Here is a 22,757-nt window from a genome sequence, read left to right on the forward strand (position 1 = left end):
GTAGAGGAATACGTTGATAGGGTGATATAAAGACAGGATTTGGAACAGAAATGCCAGCACAGAGCAAGTTGGGTTGAAGCCTGTTTCTGTGCTGTAAATATGTTGTAATTCTAGACTTGGCTGTAATTGGATATCACGAAAAGTTAAAATGCAGGTACAGCAAGCAATTAGGAAAGCAAATGGTATGTTAGTTGTTACTACAAAGCGCTTGGAACACAGGATAAAGATGTCTTACTGCAATTATACAGGTTCTTGGTAAGGCCACACCTGGAGTACTGTGAAAGGTTTTGGTCTGAGTACCTAAGGAAGGATTTACCCATTTTAGAGCAGCTGCAATGATATTTGATAGATTGATAATTCCTGAGTTGAGAGAACTGTGCTCTGAGGAGAGATTAAGGAGACTAAGAATGACAGATGATCTAACTGAAACACACAAAATTCTTCACAACTTTGATGGACAAGTGGGTATGATGTGATATACCTCTGGGGCAAGTGGGGCCTGAACAAACTTTCTACCCCAGGGGGTAGAGTGCAGTTTTTTTTCCCTGTGACCGGGAATCTACAACAGAGTATCTCAGAATAATGATTCAGCCACTTAGGACTGTGATGAGGAAAAATTTACTCACTGAAAAAGTTGTGAGTCTTTGCAATTCTCTACCCTGGAGAGCTGCAGTTGCTCAATCATTGAATAGAGTGAAGACAGAGATTGGTTTTGGACATAAATAGAATTAAGGGGTTGGGGATGATGTGGGGAAATGGAGTTGAGCCAGAAGATCATTCATGATTTAATAGTGGAGCAGGCCAAAAGGGCTGAATGGCCTATTCCTGACTTTATTCTTGTGTTATGTTTTAAGGTCCTCAGCCAATGCTTGATGTCTGTTGGTGAGCTGGGTCTAGCACTGTACAGGTATGGAATTCTTATTGGAGCTTTATTCTGTGTTGGGGCTTAATGAAAGCATGGTGTCCTAGAGATGTGATGAGGGGAATGTGGGCAGCTCAACCTCTTCACCAGAAAGTGAATCACCAAAAGAACCAACATCCTATAGTTTATTGAAACGCACAGAATTGCTAATGATATATTCTCTGGGAATGACATTGACACAATAATGAATTATTTTGCCTAAGATCTTCATCAACAATTTTTACTTTACACCAAACTCTACTGACTCACTATCAGTCACACATTACTGTCTCAGGTGTGTGATTGATCAGGTCTTACCCTAAGCACGAGCTTGTCATTCCCTCCTTAGGAATGCTCCTTTTTTTTTATTAAATTTGTTGCTCCTACTAAGAACAAACCAAGACTATGTAAAGAAACACCTATGCTCTGACTTCAATAAACTGACTCATTTTTCCATTAGGCTACTTGTTTGGTGCTTTAGGTTATTAGTATCTGGCATTGAAGAGACACAGAAACAGATGACAGACAGACTGGGAAAATCTTCAGGGAGCACATGCTCACGAAGAATTTTAGTTCAAGCATTAATTGGGAGCTAAGTGTAATCAACTATACTGATAATTGAGTATTACAGCCAATGGGTCTAAGCCAGTGCTTTGAGATCTAAAAGATCTGGCATTTCTACAGTTTCAATAATATTTTCATTGGATTACATTTTTTGGGGTGCCCGTATTGAGAATGAATAGTTGTATGTTTTTACCAGCACTTTTAAAACTGATTGAAAGTTAGTAAAACAAATGTTTGGGATCAAGTCAGATTGAGAATTTATGCAGTGTTGCTTTCTGTTAGTTCTAGAGGGAATCAACACCATGTTAAAACTGGTTGTGCAGTGCTAATGGCCACAATTAAATTACTTTTTTTTCCTCCAAACGTTGATGTAGATTTGATGGGCCAAAGGGCCACTTTTGCATGATATGTTTCAATGATTCTTTGAAGTGGTTGTTAACGGCCTTCTTCAAAACCAAAGGTTACAAGTCAAAATATCCAGTCCCAAAAACTGAAAACATGGTCAAGCAAAAATTGTACATCCATCCTCTGACTGCAAGATATGAAATGACTCCCACTGCCACTTCCTGACATTCACTGAGTGAAAGCCATAGCTCAAACAAAACATATCCTTCTGCTCAAGGACATTAGTCTATTTGTTGGAGATAAGCTACAGCCAATTACACTTAACTATAATCGTCTTTCTGGTAGGAAGGATGTATTGTCTACACTGAAATTTTATCTGTGGAATGGTTAGCTTATTAAAAGGTCCTCATTTTAAAAAAAGTCATTTGCAGTGTTGCAAGGCTAAATACACACAAGAGCTGACATAATCAGTGCTGGTAGTTTGGTACCACATTGCCTTATTATTATATTGACACTAACTGCCCAGGGTCTGGCCTGACACACACTGATCTCTGAACACACAACAGTCTCTGAGCTGATGAGCTGTGAGCAATGGAAACTTCGATTCTGTGTTGGCTTTTGATGCTATTTACATGTGATTATAAAAAGGGTTAATCTGGAATATACTTACAACCCCAGACCTAAAAAGGTTTGTCTGCCTTGTAGCCAGTATTATCCCACTCCAGAGTCGAATGAATTAGGTTTAAAACACCTGTATAAATTCTAACTGACTTTTAATTCAGGTCTTGGTCTGACAGCAATTATTCTTTAAAAATCACTCCCCAGGTCTCTGGTTAAGTACTCCCTGTTTGTGTATGTCTACGGTCAGGTTCTTGAACAGTTAATGTCAAGTCACTGTGGAAATGTCAACACTTAAATCTTTGCTGGGTGGCCACATTACTATGGAAGCAGAAGTTGATTTAAGGGATGCTGTTCAGCAGAAATGTGCCACGCTTGTGTTGTTACAAGGCACTTTCAAGTCTGGGCTGTTCCAGTTTGGATGAAGCAGAAACCTGAAAGAATTCACAGCCAAGGTGGGGCACATATACAGAGAGTAACTATGTTACTTTGTGTCAAATCATTCAATATAATTGACAGTAATTTCACAACACATGACATTTCACTAATAAAGGCAAGACTGACACAGTAACACAACTTTAATGGAAGAATGCTTGTGGTAAATTAAGTGTTAAATATGCTGCACCTGTGAGCAATAAAACAAATGCAGACCAAGGGAACAATCAAGATCTAAACGGTGAGTCGACAATGAGAAGAATTCTGCTCCCAGCTGGAGCTACTATCTGACTTGTACAATATTTTACCTATCATTTTACAGATCCTACTTGTGGAAACATATCTCCCCAACAGAAAACACTAATCGGAAAAGTTCATAAAATTTTTAAATGATTTCATGAGTGTGAGTGTCGCTAATGAAGTCAGCATTTATTGTCCATCCCTAATTGCCCTGAGGAGGGTGGTGATGAGTTGTGGTCTTCTTGAACCGCTGGAGTCCTTGAGGTGTAGGTACGCCTTTAGTGCTATTCGGAAAGGTGTTGCAGGATTTTCACTGATGAGACAATGATATATTTCCAAGTCAGGATGATGTGGGGCTTGGACATACCCTTCAAGCAGAACCTGCTGCTGGTGGTGTTCCAATGAATCTGATGGCCTTGTTGATTCAGGTAGTAGAGGCCAAGGATGTACAATGTGCTGTCAAAAGAAGCTTGACAAATTGCTGCAATGCATCTTGTTGGTGGATTACACAGCTGCCATTGGATTGGTGGAGAAGGAAGTGAATGTTGAAATTGGTGAATTGAGAACCAGTCCAGTAGGTCACTTAGTCCTGGATGGTTTCAAGCTTCTTCAGTGTTGTCACCCAGGCAAGTGGGGAGTATTCCATCATACTGCTGACTTGTGCCTTATAGATGATAGCCAGGCTTTGGGGAGTCAGGAGTTTAGTTGCTCACCACAAAAGTCCTAATCATTGAACATGTTATTGTAGTGGGCTTTCCAGTTTAGTTTCTGGTCAATGGTAACCCCAAGATCTTGATAGTGTGGAATTCAGTGATGGTAATGTAATTGCATGTCAATAGGCTATGGTTGGATTCACTCAAGTTAGAGATGGTCTTCGCCTGGCACTTGTATGGTGAGAATGTTCTATCGAATGGTAGTAATTGAGACTTGAAGACAACTCACAGAAGTTTCACTGTGCTGAGATGAACAAGTTTCTCTGAGGAAAGGATGAGCAGGTTGAACTGTAATCATTACAGTTTGCAAGAATGAGGAGGTGCGATATTATTTTTCATATGATGGACAGGTCTTGACAGGGTGGATGTGTCCCTAATGGGGGTATCTAGAACCAGAAGATGGTTTCAAAATAATTGTTCTTCCATTGAAGATGAAGGTGAGGAGGAATCTTCTCTTCAAGGGTCCTTGGAATTCTCTTTTCCAGAGAGTAGTGGCAGCTGGATCATTGGATTATAGCCAATGAGTTAGATGGGTGTTTGATTACCAAGGGAGGCAAGGATTTGGGAGGGAAGGGAAGACGGGAAAGTAGAACTGAGACCACAGTCAGATCGGCATAATATGCTTGAAGGGACTGAATGGCCTATTCTTCCCAATTTTTGTCACGCTGTCTGGAGTCGAAATTGAGGAGTTTGAGAAGTTTCTGTAGTGTAACAGATACCCAGGAAGAATCTAGTCAAGGGATTCAGGTAGTTAATACATAGAATAACAGATACACAGGAGTGAATTATAGTCAAGTGATACATATGGCTTTATGAACAACTTGAACTGTACTCATGCATCATTCAATTTTCAGCTTCATTTCGTCAACTTTTCAAAGAGCCCAGTTTAGATGCCTTTGCCTCCATTTTCTGGTTGCCTAACCATCAGTCTGTTCTAAAGGTGTATGTACGGTTTTCACCTCAGGCATATCTGCATCACACTTCACTACATGATGCAAACAGCATCTTCAAAACGAAAACAGCTGAAATGGTTTGTCTTATCATGTCACCATGAGATTTCTTACCAAACCAAAACTATTTGGAAGAAGAGAGAAGAATTATGCAGATGGTCATATCATTGATGAAGTGATGGGTCTTACCTTGGCATTTGGATGTGGTATCATTGGGTAATACCTGAGACTGACCCCTTATCCACTCCCGCAACCTACAGATTGGCCTTTTCTCCAGATTCCCCTGCAAACAAAAGACATTGGATGATAACTTTCATAACAAAAGTGCTGGTGGAAATGCTCAACACAGCCATCAACATCTGTGATGGGTGACAAAGAAGAGAATCAGAGTTAAAAAAAGGGCAGAATTTAATGCATTCCTGGTTTGAGATTGAGGCGATCTCGTTTGAAGGAAAGATGTTGAATGAGGACCCCACCCATTTCTGCTCCAATTAAGTCTGGGACAGAAAGGTTTGAGGACTGCCTTCTCACCTTGCTGCTAATTCAAGCTCTTACAATGACGGATGGGTGAGTCACTTGGAAAAACGTGAAAAGCAAAATCCTATCAGATTTGCTGAGGGCTCCCAGGACTGACCCTTGTTCAAAGGAATTCAATATCAATCAAGTACTGGGAAGAGGAGGCCCATTGAGAGTGAACCCCTTGCTGCTGAAAACACTCTAGCCCCAAACCAGCAACTTCCACATGATGATCCCTCATCTTGTTCTGTAGCGGGCAGTTACTAGGCTCCAGTCAGAACTAAAGAATACACAAACCCATTCATTCACTGCAACCCCCATTAGGGAGATTTTATTCCTTAAATGTGTATGCCATAAATGCTGAAGACAAATCTGAACAAACCCATAAACTTGGTTGATGACTCAGCAGTGGTTATATGACTCACTCTTAAAGAGACACTATCCTAGTGTAACATACATCAATTGTAACACAATGCCTCCGCCCTCAATCTCTTGTGACTTGGGTTAATCACCAATCATTGGACTTTACCTGATGCAACACCAAATGCCAGCTTCTGATTGACCAACTTCCTTCAAGAGTCAGGATACAGACTCCAATATCCTCCTGCCACCACACCCCCTCCCTATGCACAAACACTGAATCCTACATTCTGAGAAGGTCAACTTCCCCTCCTGAGGTTTCAAAGACATTCTCCATGGAGGCAACATTGCTGGGTTCAGTGGGCCATTGCAACCCCATTGCCAGTTAATGTTTCAGGTCAGTGGCCTTTGTTTGAAATGGAACAGGTTTTGGGCAAGTGAGGGGGAAAAAAGGTGAGAAAAGAAAACTAAAGGGACAATCTGTGATAGGATGGGGGACTGGAAAAATTAAAAGAATAAATTGGTGGTGCTGGATCAAAGAGTGGAAATAGGACAAGCGTGTGACTATACTGAAACAAAAGCTGTATCTAGAAAAGGTGTGAATGGCAATACAATGAACAGTTGGCATCCAGAAGCAACAGCAAGAAAAAAAAATTAGAGTGACCAAAGCCTGAACAAAAAAACAAAATGGAGCTAAGGATATAGTCTGAAACTGCTGACCTCAATGTCAGTGACCTCAAAGAGTATCCAATCGAAAGAGGAGTTGCTGTTCCTCTAGCTTCTGTTCAACTTCACTGGAAACCTGCAGGAAGCTGAGGACAGCAAGGTTGGCCTGACAGGGACATGGAGAATTTAAATGAGAAACATGAGGTTGTGCATACTCACTGGCTGAACAGAGGTGTTTCTGTTTACATTTCAGATTTCCAACATCCATAATTCATGTTTTTTTTGGAACAATGATGTTAAATATAATGCAGGCCACATTTTTGGGTTGTGGCCATAAGGAGCAAGTGGCCAGCAACTAGATTTCCTGGTGGTGTGTTTCAATGTGGTAATTGATTGGTGTAGCCCAGGGCTGTCTCTTTCTGATTTAGTGCAATAGACTTTGAGAGCCTGGTGAAGGCCAAATGTCCACAGTATAGATTATCCAGATGTCCAAATTGGAAATGTAGCAAGAACATGGATCTTACAAAGCTGTAGGTGTTGGAGTTTTCCTGAACCTGTTCATTGCTTCTTGACTGTGAATAGATGGAAACTGAAGGAAGTGTTCCTCTAGGAGCCAGAGATTTCTAATCCCAGAATATTAAGGTTGATTCAGGATCTGTATGTCAGGGTCTACACTGAGCTTCTCCAATCTGAGTTAGAGACTGGCCCTAAAAGGTTATGGGGAGATTTAGGAGACGTGGTCAGAATTTGGAATATGATAAAACATATACAGAGAAAAGGTTAACAGATTCAGTGGTAATTTACCAAAAGATGTGGATATACTTGTGGATTAAATGGTTTCAGGGCTTAAAGGTAGGGCACAGGAGAATGGGACTGTAGGCTGGCTCTTTTGGAGAGCTGACGTTAGTATGGTGGACAAAATAGCCTTCTCTTATGTTATCTAGTGCCTGGGTTTAGCTACTCAATATTCTGTTGTTTAATCAAATTGAAACCCCATCAGAGTTGCAAGTCAGGACAAAGTCCCATGCATTGTGAAATAGTCTTTACAGCAATGGGCAGGTTATATTTGAGCAGGGCTTTTGGTAAATTGTCAGGACACTGGATCACATATTGCAGCCTTGTCAATGCAAACAGACACATCATTCATTGGCACCTCCGCTTGCAATTTTCTTTCAAGATTCAGAACTGTACAGCTGTCTAACAATAATTTATGGTCTAAAGGCCAAATGCATCATCCTACAGTTTCTTCAAAACAACTTTGAAGAGCAAAAACCTTCTTAGATGTAAGTACTTCTATCTGAAATAGCCACAGGTGCTGAGGTTACCTTAAATTTTGTTAAAAATAAAACATGCTGTTAAGATATTTTCAGCTGAGTACATCTGCTGGTTGATCAGGCAGAAACTTATGTTCATTTGGGATGACAACATATGACCATTCACAATCCTAAGACCCTTAAAAGAATAGGAAAATCATATTGAACCCAACAAATCAGTTCCCTAATAACGGATCTTAACCCATCCACCCACCATCTCCCAACAGCTCTCAGTTCTAACACCCATCTTCTTCTCACATCCTTCAATTACTCCCACCTTAACTCTGTCAACTCCACTTACTACTGTTACACCCCCCCATCCCTCAATCATCTTCAAAGACGTCATGAATATCTCTTGAACTGCCCATTCATGTTCATTGGGAAGGCTACCAGTTTCACATCTCTATTAAACATCCCTGTTTACTTCAAGTGAAAGACTTCATGAGACCAGAGTGTGTGTATGCACAAGAGATAAAATGCATAACTTTAAAAAGTTGCGGCCACTTCCAGACCTGACAAGTGAATGATCAGACTATGATCCTTTCAATATTCACTAGAGGATTTTCCTGTAGAGTATTCTAACCAGCATATTTTTGTGGTCCTGAGATGCTGCTTGGCCTGTTGTGTTCATCCAGCCTCACACTTTGTTATCTTGGATTCTCCAGCATCTGCAGTTTCCATTATCTCTGCGCAAGACTGACCCTTTTTAATGGTAATTGATGTTGCATTGAGACTGAGAGCTCTTTCACAGGGAACAATGCCATTACTCAACTGGTCTTAACTGTGTCTCAGTGGCCAACACTTTTTGCCTCTCATTCAGAAAATTATTGGTTGAGACACTTGAGCACTGAGGGAATGTTGAGCTGTCAGAGATGCTGACTTTTGGAGTAAACATTCAAGTGAACTGTAGCTACGTTTGGCCTCTCAGCAAAACATAAAAGTTCTAATGGCACTATTCAAAGAAGAGGAGTAGAGTTATTGCAGCATCCCAGCCGATTTTTATCCCTTGAGCAACTTTATTTAAATAATTTCTCTTGGTCATTTTTGCAATGTTGTTTGGGAAATCTTGCTGTGTACAATTTAGCTGTTACATTTCTTACAATACAATATAAACTTCAGTCCAAAAGTGCTTAATTAGCTGTTAAGATAAACACTTTGAAATGCGCCTACAGCTATGAAGGATGCTGTAGAAATTCCGGTCTTCTTTGTTATAATAACCCTCATGCATGCTGCACGTATTGGAGATTTAGACCATGCTCCATAATTATGAAGTGCTTCGACTGGTTGGCCATGGCTCACATCAAGTCTCACCTCCCAGCCTGCCTTGATCCCTTGCAATTCGCCTATCACCACAACAGGTCCACATCAGATGCCATTTCACTAGTCCTATATCCCTGGAAAGGATACCAATGTCACGCTTCTACTTATGACCACAGCTCCGCCTTCAACACTATAATCCCAACCTAACTACTCTCCAGACCCGAGACCCAGATCTCTGCTCTGCTGTCTACAACTGAAATACTCGACTTTTGTGATCCATGGATCACAATCAGTGAAGATATGCAACAGCACCTCCTCCACGATAATCTTCAACACCAGCAGCCCGCAAGGATGTGTACTCAGACCCTACCATACTCCCTGTGCACCATTAATGACTGAGACTAAATTTCAATCAAACTCCCTCTACAAGTTTGCTGATGACATCACTATTGTAGGCTGGATATCAAGTATTGACGAGACAGAATAAGGAAAGAGGTAGAATGCTTGGCTATGTGGTGTAAAGATAACAATCTCCCTCACTCAATGTAAGCAAAACTAAAGAGCTGATCATTTGACTTCAGGAAGCAAGGAGGGAAACACGCCCCTATCTATATTAATGGAGCTGAGATGGAGAGGGTCGAGAGCATCAAATGCCTAGGAGCAACAATCTTTCCTGGTTCACCCACACAGATGAGATGGTTAAGAAGGCATAGCCTCCTGAGGAAGAATGGGTGCTAAGGAACTTTTGCATGTCCATAGGGATCCTTACCAATTTTTTTTTAAAACAGAGCACGCTTTCTGTGGTGCATATATGGATGCATGACAGCTTGGTAATGCAATGGCCCTGCCCATGACCATAAGAAACTCCAGGAAGTTGTGAACACAGCCCAGGCCATATGCAAGCCACCCATCCATTGAGAAAAGCAGCCAACACCAAAGGCCCCTCCCACTCCAGTTATAACCTCTTCCAGCCTATTCCATCAGGCAGAAGATATAAAAGCTTAAACACATGTACCAACAGGTTCATGAACACCTTCTTCCCCGCACTTAGACTTCTGAATGGACATTTCAAATTTCAGATCTAATGCTGATCTTGCTTTTTGTACACCTTCTTTGTAGTTGTACCTTTGTATTCCTTGCTCTGTTCAATCACCCTACGATCTTTGTATGTTATGATCTGCCTGTACTGCACGTAAAACAAAAATTCACTGTACTTATGTCCATCTAACAATAATGAATCAAATGATTCAAATTCTTACAACCTTAGAAATTGTTTTTATTTGAACAGTTGAGAACCCCAATGGTAAAGCTGTTCCCTAGAGGTTGTACTGCACCTCTTCTCAGAGACTGGGTAACACTAGCACTCCATTACCCTTTGGTAAAGTTTCATGCCCTACTTTGCACTCCCAGCTTTCTACTTTTCTTCCCTGAGCCACTTGATGAGTCATTGCAATGCCCCAGCTACTCACTCACATGGTCTCAATTGGCAAACCTGCTGGTTGTTTTACATTCTCCAATGTTGGTTTGGTGGGGGGGGGGGGGAGGAAATAGTTACTGAGTACTTGCAGTGTTGTCAAAATGGAACGAGACACTTTCTGCTGAGTGCTTTACAGGTTGGTGTCTGTACTTCATGGGGTCAAGGAGTAGGCCTGCTTTACAATATTCAGACACTAAGATGAATTCAAGATATCTCAAACCTGATCAGTGTATTTGAGGTTTTGTGAATTTCACCAGGGCCTGCAGGACTCAAACACTTATCCTCATAGTCATAGCTCTTGATCCCTGATCACACAATCCCTTCATGCTTTACAAGTTAAACTTCTGCTTACTTCAAGAACTGTTGAAATGCAATTCTTTTCAGCATTGTCTCGAAAATAATACCAGGTTGAAGTTTATCATTTTGTCCACACCGTGTCACAAATCTTGCCAAATATCACGTCAGTGTTCCAGCTGGACATTTATTCTGTCAATACTTTATACACATTGCCAGCAGAATCTTGCTGGCATGTTTAACACTGAGGCAAAGAGCTATCAGTTATTCACCACAATGACAAAGCCCATGAATCTGACAAATATTTTACAAAGTCAAGAATCAGAGCATTTCAAAGAGTTGAATGTGAATACCTCATACATCTGGACGCTGGTGTAGAAACTTGCTCTGAAGCCCTGGTATTTGTACTGTAAAACTCTTCCAACTCACAAGCAGTCCACTAGTTCTCTACTAGTAAACAGCACTTGGCAGCAACTCCATGTGAACGGAGTGCTGTAACTTAATGGGTACAAGTCGCTGCCCTGTATACTCACTGGGAAATGGTTGAAAGCATCTCATTGACATAACAGTATAAAACAACCTGCTCCACTTCAACAGCTTTAAAATCACAAGCTGTCTGCATCCTACTCATTGTGATCCTCACTATGGTTTCATTTGCCACAAGTTTGCTTTAACTGATCTCGGCTCAGTGTCAGTTCACTGTCAGACTCCACAAAGAATGGAAATTTGACTATGCCAAACAAATATCAGATATAAGTTGTTATTGGTTTCAACCAATCATGAGATATAAATTTGGACCCGTGCCCCAGCAAGTGTTAGTTTTGTGGAGGACTCATATTCCAGGGACGGCCAAAGTGTGTGGGATATGCAAGGCCATTTGATATTGTGGTCCATTGAATATTGGAGCAGAGTCAATGAGATCACAGCTGAATCTGAATTTTCAACTTCACTTTTCTGCTTTATCCCCATAACCCTGTCTTCTTGCTGATTAGAATTCTGTCTATCTCAACCTTGAATATACTTAATAATCCAGCCTCAACAGTGGTCTGCAGTGAGGAATTCCACAAACTCACTATGTTCTGAAGTAAGAAATTCCTCCTCATCTCTGCCTTAAATATGTGACACCTTATTCGGAGATTAAGCACTCTGGACCTAGGCTATCCCACAAAGGATAAACAACTTTTCATATCTCCCCTGTCCAGCCTCCAAAAGAGTCTTGTTTGTTTCATAAAAGTTACCTTTCATTCTAAATTCCAAAGAGTACAGGTCCAACCTACTCATCGTTTCCCATAAAAGAACACTCCATACATGGGACTGACAGAACCTTCTCTGGACTGTCTCCAATGTCAGTATATCTTTCTTTATAAATGGGAACCAGAACTATTCACAATACTCTAGCTGTGGTCAGACTAGTACCTTGTACAGTTTCTGAAAGACTTGCCTATTTTTCTGTTCCAGTCACTTTGAAATGAAGGCCAATAGTTCATTTTCCTTCTCTATTATCTGCTGGACTTGGATTTTAGCTTTTTATGAACCATGTACCAGGACCCCCTGCAATACTCAGTGCTGTAGTTTTCTCCATATAAATATTCAGTTTCTCCGTTCTTCCTGCCATAGTGCATAGCCTCACATTTTCCCACATTATATTCTACCTGTTAAACTTTTGTCAGCTCACAAAAACTTGTCTATATTCCTCTGCAGAAATAGTACAATTGCAGATCCCTTGTGCCATCCTCACCACAAGGTGGCAGTACATTCATTTCCCTTATCCAAGTCATTGATATCTATTGTAAATAATTGCAGCCCCAGCACTGATCTGCGTCAATGCACGAGATACAGATCATAATCCTAAAAATGCCCTCTTTATCCAACTCTGTTTTCTATCATAATAAAATGTGAGGCTGGATGAACACAGCAGGCCAAGCAGCATCTCAGGAGCATAAAAGCTGACGTTTCGGGCTTAGCCCCTTCATCAGAGAGGGGGATGGGGTGAGGGTTCTGGAATAAATAGGGAGAGAGGGGGAGGCGGACCGAAGATGGAGAGAAAAGAAGATAGGTGGAGAGGTAGGGAGGGGATAGGTCAGTCCAGGGAAGACGGACAGGTCAAGGAGGTGGGATGCGGTTAGTAGGTAGATGGGGGTGCGGCTTGGGGTGGGAGGAAGGGATGGGTGAGAGGAAGAACAGGTTAGGGAGGCAGAGACAGGTTGGACTGGTTTTGGGATGCAGTGGGTGGAGGGGAAGAGCTGGGCTGGTTGTGTGGTGCAGTGAGGGGAGGGGACGAACTGGGCTGGTTTAGGGATGCAGTTGGGGAAGGGGAGATTTTGAAGCTGGTGAAGTCCACATTGATACCATTAGGCTGCAGGGTTCCCAGGCGGAATATGAGTTGCTGTTCCTGCAACCTTCGGGTGGCATCATTGTGGCAGTGCAGGAGGCCCACGATGGACATGTCATCTAAAGAATGGGAGGGGGAGTGGAAATGGTTTGCGACTGGGAGGTGCAGTTGTTTGTTGCAAACTGAGCAGAGGTGTTCTGCAAAGCAGTCTCCAAGCCTCCGCTTGGTTTCCCCAATGTAGAGGATGCCACACCGGGTACAGTGGATGCAGTATACCACATTGGCAGATGTGCAGGTGAACATCTGCTTAATATGGAATGTCATCTTGGGGCCTGGGATAGGGTGAGGGAGGAGGTGTGGAGGCAAGTGTAGCATTTCCCGTGGTTGCAACACATCCCTCACACCCCGCCCCCGCCACAACCACCCAAAGAGGATCCCCCTCGTTCTCACACACCACCCCACCAACCTCCGGATACAACGCATCATCCTCCGACACTTCCGCCATTTACAATCCGACCCCACCGCCCAAGACATTTTTCCATCCCCACCCCTGTCTGCTTTCCGGAGAGACCACTCTCTCCGTGACTCCCTTGTTCGCTCCACACTGCCCTCCAACCCCACCACACCCGGCACCTTCCCCTGCAACCGCAGGAAATGCTACACTTGCCCCCACACCTCCTCCCTCACCCCTATCCCAGGCCCCAAGATGACATTCCACATTAAGCAGAGGTTCACCTGCACATCTGCCAATGTGGTATACTGCATCCACTGTACCCGGTGTGGCTTCCTCTACATTGGGGAAACCAAGCGGAGGCTTGGAGACTGCTTTGCAGATCACCTCCGCTCAGTTCACAACAAACAACTGCACCTCCCAGTCGCAAACCATTTCCACTCCCCCTCCCATTCTTTAGATGACATGTCCATCATGGGCCTCCTGCACTGCCACAATGATGCCACCCGAAGGTTGCAGGAACAGCAACTCATATTCCGCCTGGGAACCCTGCAGCCTAATGGTATCAATGTGGACTTCACCAGTTTCAAAATCTCCCCTTCCCCAACTGCATCCTTAAACCAGCCCAGTTCGTCCCCTCCCCCCACTGCACCACACAACCAGCCCAGCTCTTCCCCTCCACCCACTGCATCCCAAAACCAGTCCAACCTGTCTCTGCCTCCCAAACCTGTTCTTCCTCTCACCCATCCCTTCCTCCCACCCCAAGCCGCACCCCCATCTACCTACTAACCTCATCCCACCTCCTTGACCTGTCCGTCTTCCCTGGACTGACCTATCCCCTCCCTACCTCCTCACCTATACTCTACTCTCCACCTATCTTCTTTTCTCTCCATCTTCGGTCCGCCTCCCCCTCTCTCCCTATTTATTCCAGAACCCTCAACCCATCCCCCTCTCTGATAAAGGGTCTAGGCCCGAAATGTCAGCTTTTGTGCTCCTGAGATGCTGCTTGGCCTGCTGTGTTCATCCAGCCTCACATTCTATTATCTTGGATTCTCCAGCATCTGCAGTTCCTATTATCTCTGTTTTCTATCAGTTAGCCAGTCTGTCCTAATATACTACTCCCAACACCGTAGGCTCTTCTCTTGTTAAGTAGCCTTGTGTGGGGTGCCTTACAAAGTCTCTGCAAGAAGTCCAAAATTATAACATCTAATGGTTCCCTTATCCATCCTGCATGTTACCACCTCAAAGAACTCTAAATTTGTCAGAAATGGATTTTCCTTCAGGTAGCCATGCTGACTCTGCTTGATTATTAGAATTTCTTACTGTCGGTGATGCACAGCCAAAGACTGCGTGGGTACCATTAAGTGAGAATCTATCGAGGGGGGTGGTACCCCAGTGAGCGACTGTGTTTGGGAACCATATTTGAACTTTTTCAAGGAGGTGACCAGGTGTTTAGATGAGGGTAGTGCATTGGTGTAGTTTATGGGGATTTCAGTAAAACTCCTGACAGGGTCTCACATGGGAGGCTGGTGAATAACTTAAAAGCGCATGGGATCCAGGGTAACTTGGCAAGAGGATTCAAAATTGGTTCAGTGACAGGAGGCAGAGGGTGGTGGTACAAGGCTGTTTGTGTGACTGGAGGCTGGTGCCTAATGACATAACACAAGTATCAGTGCTGTGTCCCTGATATTTATAAAGAGATACAGAAGAACATGTCAAGGGATTATTCGTCGGTTTGCGGATGACACGGAGATTGGTCAGGTGATTGGCAGTGAGGAGGGAGGCCTTAGAACACAGGAGGAGTATATGGATGGACTGGTCAGCTAAACAGATCCAGCCTTTTCAGCCAGTCCCTGTCACTCAAACCCTACAACCTTTTGCAACATGCTTGTAAATCTTAGGGAGGCTGGATAAGTTCAGGTTGTTTTCTTTGAGCACAGAATGGGGAGTGGGGAACCTGTTACAAGTGTACAGATTATGAGGGGCAAGGACAGGATGGATAGAAAGCAGCTGCTCCCCTTAATTGAAGGGTCAATAACAAAGAGGCATAACTTTCAGATGAAAACCTGAAGGTTTAGAGAAGACTTGATAAGAAAAAAAACTTATCCAGAGGTTGGGCAGTATTTGGAATGTACTGCCTCCAAGGGTAGTCAAGGCTGGAAACTTTATAAACTCTGAAGAGTACTTGGATGGGCACTTTATAACACAAGGCTGTGGGCCTAAGTAACAAAGTGGGACTGGTGTAGATTTAGAATTTTTTTTGTCAGCGCAGACTAGAAGGGCCTCTTCTCTACAATTGTATCAGAATTAGTGTGTGTGGCAACCGTACCCCAGCGAGAGTCAGTGTGCGCGGGACCCATACGCAATGTGAGTCAGTGTATATTCCCATCTCTTGACATGTTACTTTCAAATTTAAATTTGGTAACTAGTGAACTCTTCTAGTAAGACAAAACCATGACCACTTCCATTTAGAAGGACAAGGGCAGCAGATACATGGGAACACCAACACCTGCACATTCCCCTCAGCATCCTGACTGGAAAATATATCTGTTTCTCTGTCACTGGATATGCATCTTGGAACTCCTTCCCATGCCCGAAGACTACAACAGTTCAAAAAAGCAGCTCACCATTATCTTCACCAGGGCAAATGTGAATGGGCACTAAATGCTGCAGCATCCAGCAAAGCTTGAATCCAATGAAGAATTTGATCTTAAAATGAGAACAAGGAATGAGAGTGCACTTGGAGATAACAGCAATAGGAAACAATTGTAAAAGATAATTGTGAAGAAGCCGAGTAAAATCAGAGACAGCTAGTCAAAGTCTTTTTTTAAATTTCATGGGATATGGGTGTTGTTGGTCAGGCCAGCATTCAACGCCCATCTCTCATTTCCCTTGAACTAAAAAGCTTGTTCAGCCACTTCAGATTTAACTGTATCACTGTGGATCTGCAGTCAGATTGAGGCCACACCATGTAAGGATAGTGCATTCCCTTCTTTAAAAGGCATTGAACCAAAATGGATTTTTATAACAATTGATGATAACTGTCATTGTCACCATAAAGAGAGAGTAGACCTATACTGCAGGAGTTATGACCAAGTTTAAACTTCACAATTTGTCATGAAGTCAAACAAAATGGATGACCAGGAAGCAAAAATTCTTTGCAAGAACACATACAATTGGCAAACTGAAAAGAACAGATTTGGTAATTAAACAATCTTTGTTATAGTAAATTTAGAAAGGATGGTTCGGGTTATTGTAGGATTGCCATATTGCTCAGAGATGGCTTTAGGCAATGGAGAAAAGTGAATACCAAGGATAGGAACTGAATCAGTGTGGATTGAAGAACAAGGAGAAACTAATCACCTCAATAAGAATGTGCAAAACTGCCACCTAATAAGGGAGGAGTAGTCAGAAGAGACCTGAAAATGTTAGTTTATAAAATAAAATACAGTAAAAATAACCATTGTAGGTTTCAACTATCACCAAATAAACTGTCTAAAAGAGCTAGTGAAGGGAAAGAACTGGAGTTTCTGGAATGTATTAAGGGCTCCTTTTTACTAAGATAAAAGCCCAAGAAGAGTGATATCAATGCCAGATCCTGAAGGTGAATGGAAGAATTAATTTTTGTTCTTTAATCCAAATGAGTTCAGTTCCTATACTCAGTGTTGTCTCTTTTCTTCATTGCCTGAGATATCACTGCATAATATAGCAATCCTATGATGACCTAACCCATCCTTTCTAAATTTATGAGAACAGAAAAAGGTTATTTAGTGAATAAAACAGAGCAGACAAGAGATGAAACATTGGGGAACATCTAGTCAATAGTGATCAGAAGATAAAAGAATAGTTTGACAAGGTTAACAAAAGGAATATGTCAGAAGATTGATAGACAGCTAACATTATTCATATGTTCTGAAAAGTAGGAAGAACAAACTAGGGAAGCATATTCTAATTAGCTTAATGTTAGGAATGATAATAGAATCCTTACTCCTCAGTCAGAAATCTTTAGGTCAACAGAAAATATCTATAAACCCAAAATATAATAAAGAATATTCATCATAGGATTTACAAGAGAAGGTCATGCTTGGCCAAACTCATTGAATTCTTATTGCAAATAAGGGTAAGGTGATAGATGTAAATTTTTCATTTTGCAAAAAAATTTTTGATAAGCTATAAAGTAAAAGGCTTCGAGTTAATGCTGGAGTACATGAATTTAATGAACAAATCATCAGAATGAAGAACAGAGTCAATATAGGTCCATGTGCACAGGCATGATGGGGAATTGAACTATGTATTGTTAAGAAATAGACTGCAGAATTTTGGATAGGCTCATGTTTATGGAGAATTTAAGTGGAAAGAAAGTCAAGAGTGCACTAGATTAACAATGGGCAATAGACATGTTTCAACCACAAGTGAGTGAGGCTTGGTAAAGATGGACAACATCACAGATGTGAAAGTAGGCATTTTGAGTAATGCAGAGAATGTGAAATCAAAAGCTAAGCTCACAGTCAACTAGGATGTTGGACAGTGTAGCTCAGCCACAGTCAGTGACCAGGAAAGGGATGAAGTTTGCAGCAGGGACTGGAGACAATGCTTCAGCTTTTCTTTCATTTTGTTGGAGAAAATCTCTCCATGTTGGAGAGGTGGCCAGCATGCAGTGAGAACAAAAATATAATCATTTTCAGCCTTGTATATATTCACTGTGAGCATCTACAGACCTCTGGGTTGAAAGATTCACTAACGTCTGAAGTTTTGTCTCCCCCCCCACCCCAATCTCAGCAATAAAAAAAAGAACCTTTTGCTGATAGCAAGACCTCAGCTGGGGAAACATTGGCACAGTCAAATCATCTCAGAATCTTACATATTTCAATAAGATCATCCCTTATTTCTTCTAACTTCCAGAAAGTATAGATCCAATTGACTTACCAAGCTTAAGTCACATGGAATGTCATTTGTGTGTTTGTTAGCATTTCAGTGGAAATCTGAGTCGACCTTTTAAACATGAAGTTGTAGAAGAGACTTGGATTTGAGAGGCAACAAAAAACATTTGGACAGCATTGTTGGAGTGGTTATTTGCAAGGTTACCATCTGTATGTACTCACCATTCACTTTGCCGACACGATAACCACTCACCGCTTCCTCCTGTTTCCTGCATGTCCCATTCTGGCTGGTTACAGGTCTAGTTCACCCATACTTGATTCCCATTATATTACTTGGTATAATAATCATTACAGAACTCTGTAGAGGAGAATAATATCGTCAGAAATGACTAATATTTCTGATTTCTCAAGTCGGGGCATCAGGAACTGCGAAGACAGCCTTTCCTGCGATGATCGGGTGTATTGTAGAGTTTTCTAAACTGTGAATTACGGTAGTGACAACCTCCTCCCATACCCACATGTACGTTATTTAATTGTACCAGGAAACATCAACGCTTTCTAGGAATCGGCTGAGCGTTTGTTATTCAATTATTCACGACCAGCACTCCTATTGAAAATACTGTGGGTTTAAAAACCAAGGCCGAGAGAAATAAAATTCCCTCAACCATAAACCTGTCCTTCCAGTCCTCCCTCACTCTCTGCTGGAAGAAACGAAACTACAAAGAAAGTCACAAGGGTCAGTAATGAATGCTTGAAAAGGCATGCAGCATAACAAGAGGGCACATGCCTTCAGCATTCGATATTCTTGTGGAATATTGCACATCTAACCCTGCTTTCCTTTCCAAAATTCGGGCACCACCTGAACTGTTTACACGTTCTAACTATTGCTAGCTTAACCCTTTCATAGCTAATAATAAAACCTCTGTCAAAACTTGATGAAACATCTCAGCAGGCCTGGCAGCATCTATGGACAGAAAACAGCGTTAACGTTTCGAGTCCAGTAACTCTTCTTCATTACTGACTTGGGCAAAGATTGGTATTTATGCAGAATCAGAGGTGGGGGGGGGGGGGGTGGGGCAGGGGGAAGGGAGCAAACGATAGGTGGAGATGGAGCCCCAGAGATAGCGAGAAAAACAGCTGGACAAAGGAATGTATAAAGGTCAGCCGGAGAGATTCAATAACTGCTAATGAGGATCATCAATGCGTCAAAGTGGGTTGTTTGTGGTAGCAGCTGGTGTGATGACAAGGCCCAGTGTGTGGGAGTTGGGATAAGGGCATGGGAGAAAGTGCCCAAGCCCTCAAATTGTTGAACTTGATACAGAGTCTAAAAGGCTGCAGGGTCCCCAAGTGGAAAATAAGGTGCTGTTCTTCCAGAGATAACACCTTGTTATCTCAGATTCTCCAGCATCTGCAGTTCCTACTATATCTGCTGTTCTTCCAGCTTGTGCTGAGCTTTGCTGGAGCACTGCAGCAAGCCTAAGATAGAAATCAAGATAAAAACAAAGCTACTGGAAAAGGTCAGCGGGTCTGGCAGCAACTGTGAAGGAAAAAAAACCTTGAGTTAACATTTCAGATCTGGTGATCATTGCTCATAAATATTAGAAGAAAACATGACGGCATGTTCAAATGGTAGGTACATGGAGACTCAGGGTCTTTTTTGCAAACAGAATATGGATGTCTTGCAAAGTGGTCACCCAGTTTGCACTTTGTCTTCCCAATGTAGAGGAGACACATTGTGAATGCAGTAGACTAGATTGAGTGAAGAGCAGGTAAAGTGCTGCTTCAACTGGTAGGTGTGTTTGGGCCTTTGGATAGTGAGGAGGGAGGAAATAATTGGGCAGGTGTTACATCTTCTGCAGTTGCAGGGGAAAGTGCCATGACGCTGTGGGAGGGTGTTGGGAATGAAGGAAGAATAGACAAGGGTGTCCCAGAGGAAACACTATCTGTGGAAGGTAGGTGAGGATAAAAGGAACCCTGTCACTGCTTTGGGAAGGAAGAAAAGGGGTGAGAGCCAAAGGTGCAGGAGATGGGTTCCTGGCTGAGGTTCCTGTCAACTACAGTGCTGGAGAATCCTTGATTGAGGAAGAAGGTGGACATTTTTGAGGCCTCCTTATCAAAGTTAGCAATAATCAGAACAGGTACAATGGAGACAGACGAGCTGGGAGAATGGAATAGAGTCTTTACAGAAGAAGCAGAGCATGAGGATGTATAGTTAAGGTAACTATGGGAGTCAGTAGGTTTGTAGTGGATCCTAGTAGGCTGTCTATCCCCAAAAATGGAAACAGATGTTGGCGAAGGGAAGGGAGGGGTCAGAGAAAGACGAAGTGAAGGTGAGGGCAGGGTGGAAACTGAGAGTGAAACTGATCCAAAGAGAGGGAATGAGCACCAATGATTTTCTGATATAACAGTGAAAGAGTTTTGGGTGGGGACCAGCATAGGACTGGAATAAGAAAAGTTCCACATACCCTACAATGAGACAAGCATAACTGGGCCCATATGGATACCCATGCCCACACCTTTTACCAAAAGATAAGTGAAAGGGATTAAAGAACAAATTGTTCAAAATGTGGACAGATTCAACCAGATGGAGGAGGGAGGTAGCGGTTGGGGATATTTCAGACCTTGCTTTCCAGGAAGATGTGGAGAGCCCTGAGACTATCCTGATGGGAATGGACATGTAATGGGATTGCAAATCCATGGTGAGGAGCTGATGTCTGGAGCTTGTGAACTGGAAATTCTTTATTGCTATTTGAATTGAGGCCAGCAGGGTAATAGGTGAGTGTGGGCATTGCTTCTCAAATTATTGCTAGAAGAAGATACAGGGAAGGGAAGTATCTTCAATGTGAATGGGTGACAGGTGGAGAGATTGTGAGAGAGCAGGAGGGTGTGTGAATGTTAACTGTCTGAGGAAGTTAGAAACAAAAAAGAAACTGCAGATGCCTGGAATCCAGGATAGATAAATAGGAGGCTGGAACAACACAGTAGGCCAGGCAGCATCAGGCATTTTCTGAAGAAGGGTCTAGGCCCAAAATGTCAGCTTTCCTGCTCCTTTGATGCTGCTTGGCCTGCTGTGTTCATCCAGCTCTACACCTTGTTATCTGGAGGATGGGAGCAGTCAATGTTTCAGTTATTACTCTGCTTTAGGAACTGAACGTGGGGGTAGGGGGAGCTACAGATAAAGTGGGTGGAGGCAGAATTGTGGTGATAGGTGGACACTGGTGGTGGGTATGACCTGGTTGGTTGATGGGAGGGATGAATCTTATTTGTGGCTGGAGGGTGGATGAGAAGGTGGAATGGAAGGGAGGAGGTGGGCCTGCAAAGGGACCTGGGGGATGGGTATGAAGATTATTTGAAATTGGAGAACTCAGTGTTGAGTCCTCGGGCTGTAGGGTGCCCAGGTGGCAGATAAGATGTTGTTCTTCAAATTCACAAGGCTGCCTGGTCTGTTGTGTTCTTCCAGCATCTTGTTTGAGGAAGTTAAGGGTTAGAGGTTGTGAAACGGATGGATGATTACACCAGTTCAGTGAAAAACACTGTAAGGATGAAAAGCTGTAGTGTGAAATGTCTACAATCTGATGGTCACTCTGGAGTTCCAATTTCATGTTTATGGTGGAATTAAGCCTAATCCAAATTAAATGCTATTAGATTTCAGTTTCCAAGGCTCCCACACTATGAATACATTTCATAAGCCCACTGTGTTCTGCAGCAACAAACTGCAATTCAATAAACTCCATGGTTGGTTGTCTTAAAAATGCTACAAAATATCTTTCTCTCACTAAATTTTGTAATTAAAAGTAATGGACTAGAGTTCAGAATGTATGCGTTGTGGAAATCTCATCATGAACACGATGAAAGGGTCAATGTGGTGCTGACATTAATGCATCAGAGAATTTTACACATCCCTGGGGCATTGTAACATCAAGGCACTTCTGCTTGCGTTATATGTGGGTCTACAGTGTGTCTATTTGCCTCTCGCACAGACATCCTTTTAGAGTTCACTCTAGGACCTAGCATCTGAGTGAATTCAATTGTTAACCAATTATTTTCTGCTGTTATGAAACTGTGCATAACTTTTAGTGAGCTGGAGCTTGTCATTACGAGAGACAGACTGAGTGTGCAACACACTCACTTTCTCCATTAATTTCCATTAAAATCACAGGGCAGGAAACTGCTGCTGAATAGACGCCAGATTAAATACATCCCTGCAGCCAACATGATCAGAAATAGGGAGGGGAACTTACACAACTTTTTCCACTGTCACGCTGCATGGTCTTCTCCACATCGTAGCTTTTTTTAATTCATTTATTTGCTCATGGAAAGTGGGCATCCCTGTCCAAGCCAGCATTTATTGCCGTGTCAAAGGGCGTGTGCTGCTTGGAGCGGAGACAGCTCAAGGGATGAAACCTGTAAACTTTACAACAAAGATTAGTGGAAATCTGGAA

General features: G+C 42.5%; 1 protein-coding gene across 6 annotated transcripts in view; it reads right to left on the reverse strand.

Annotated features, from left to right (window-relative positions):
* LOC125466144 (growth factor receptor-bound protein 7-like) overlaps nucleotides 1-22,757 on the reverse strand; it is a 200,407-nt gene that overhangs the window by 135,433 nt on the left and 42,217 nt on the right. For 2 of the 6 annotated variants that reach the window (XM_059638667.1, XM_059638664.1), the window contains exon 3: nucleotides 4,956-5,049. In XM_059638667.1, coding sequence (XP_059494650.1) covers nucleotides 4,956-4,963 — 8 coding nt within the window. In that variant the 5' untranslated portion in view covers nucleotides 4,964-5,049. Of the gene's footprint in view, nucleotides 1-4,955; nucleotides 5,050-11,005; nucleotides 11,115-18,537; nucleotides 18,674-22,556; nucleotides 22,727-22,757 lie in introns of those variants that run through there. The other 4 variants (XM_059638662.1, XM_059638665.1, XM_059638661.1 and 1 more) reach the window with 4 other exon arrangements.

This window comes from Stegostoma tigrinum, chromosome 31 (assembly GCF_030684315.1).
Source record: "Stegostoma tigrinum isolate sSteTig4 chromosome 31, sSteTig4.hap1, whole genome shotgun sequence".
NCBI classification, from domain to species: Eukaryota; Metazoa; Chordata; class Chondrichthyes; order Orectolobiformes; family Stegostomatidae; genus Stegostoma; species Stegostoma tigrinum.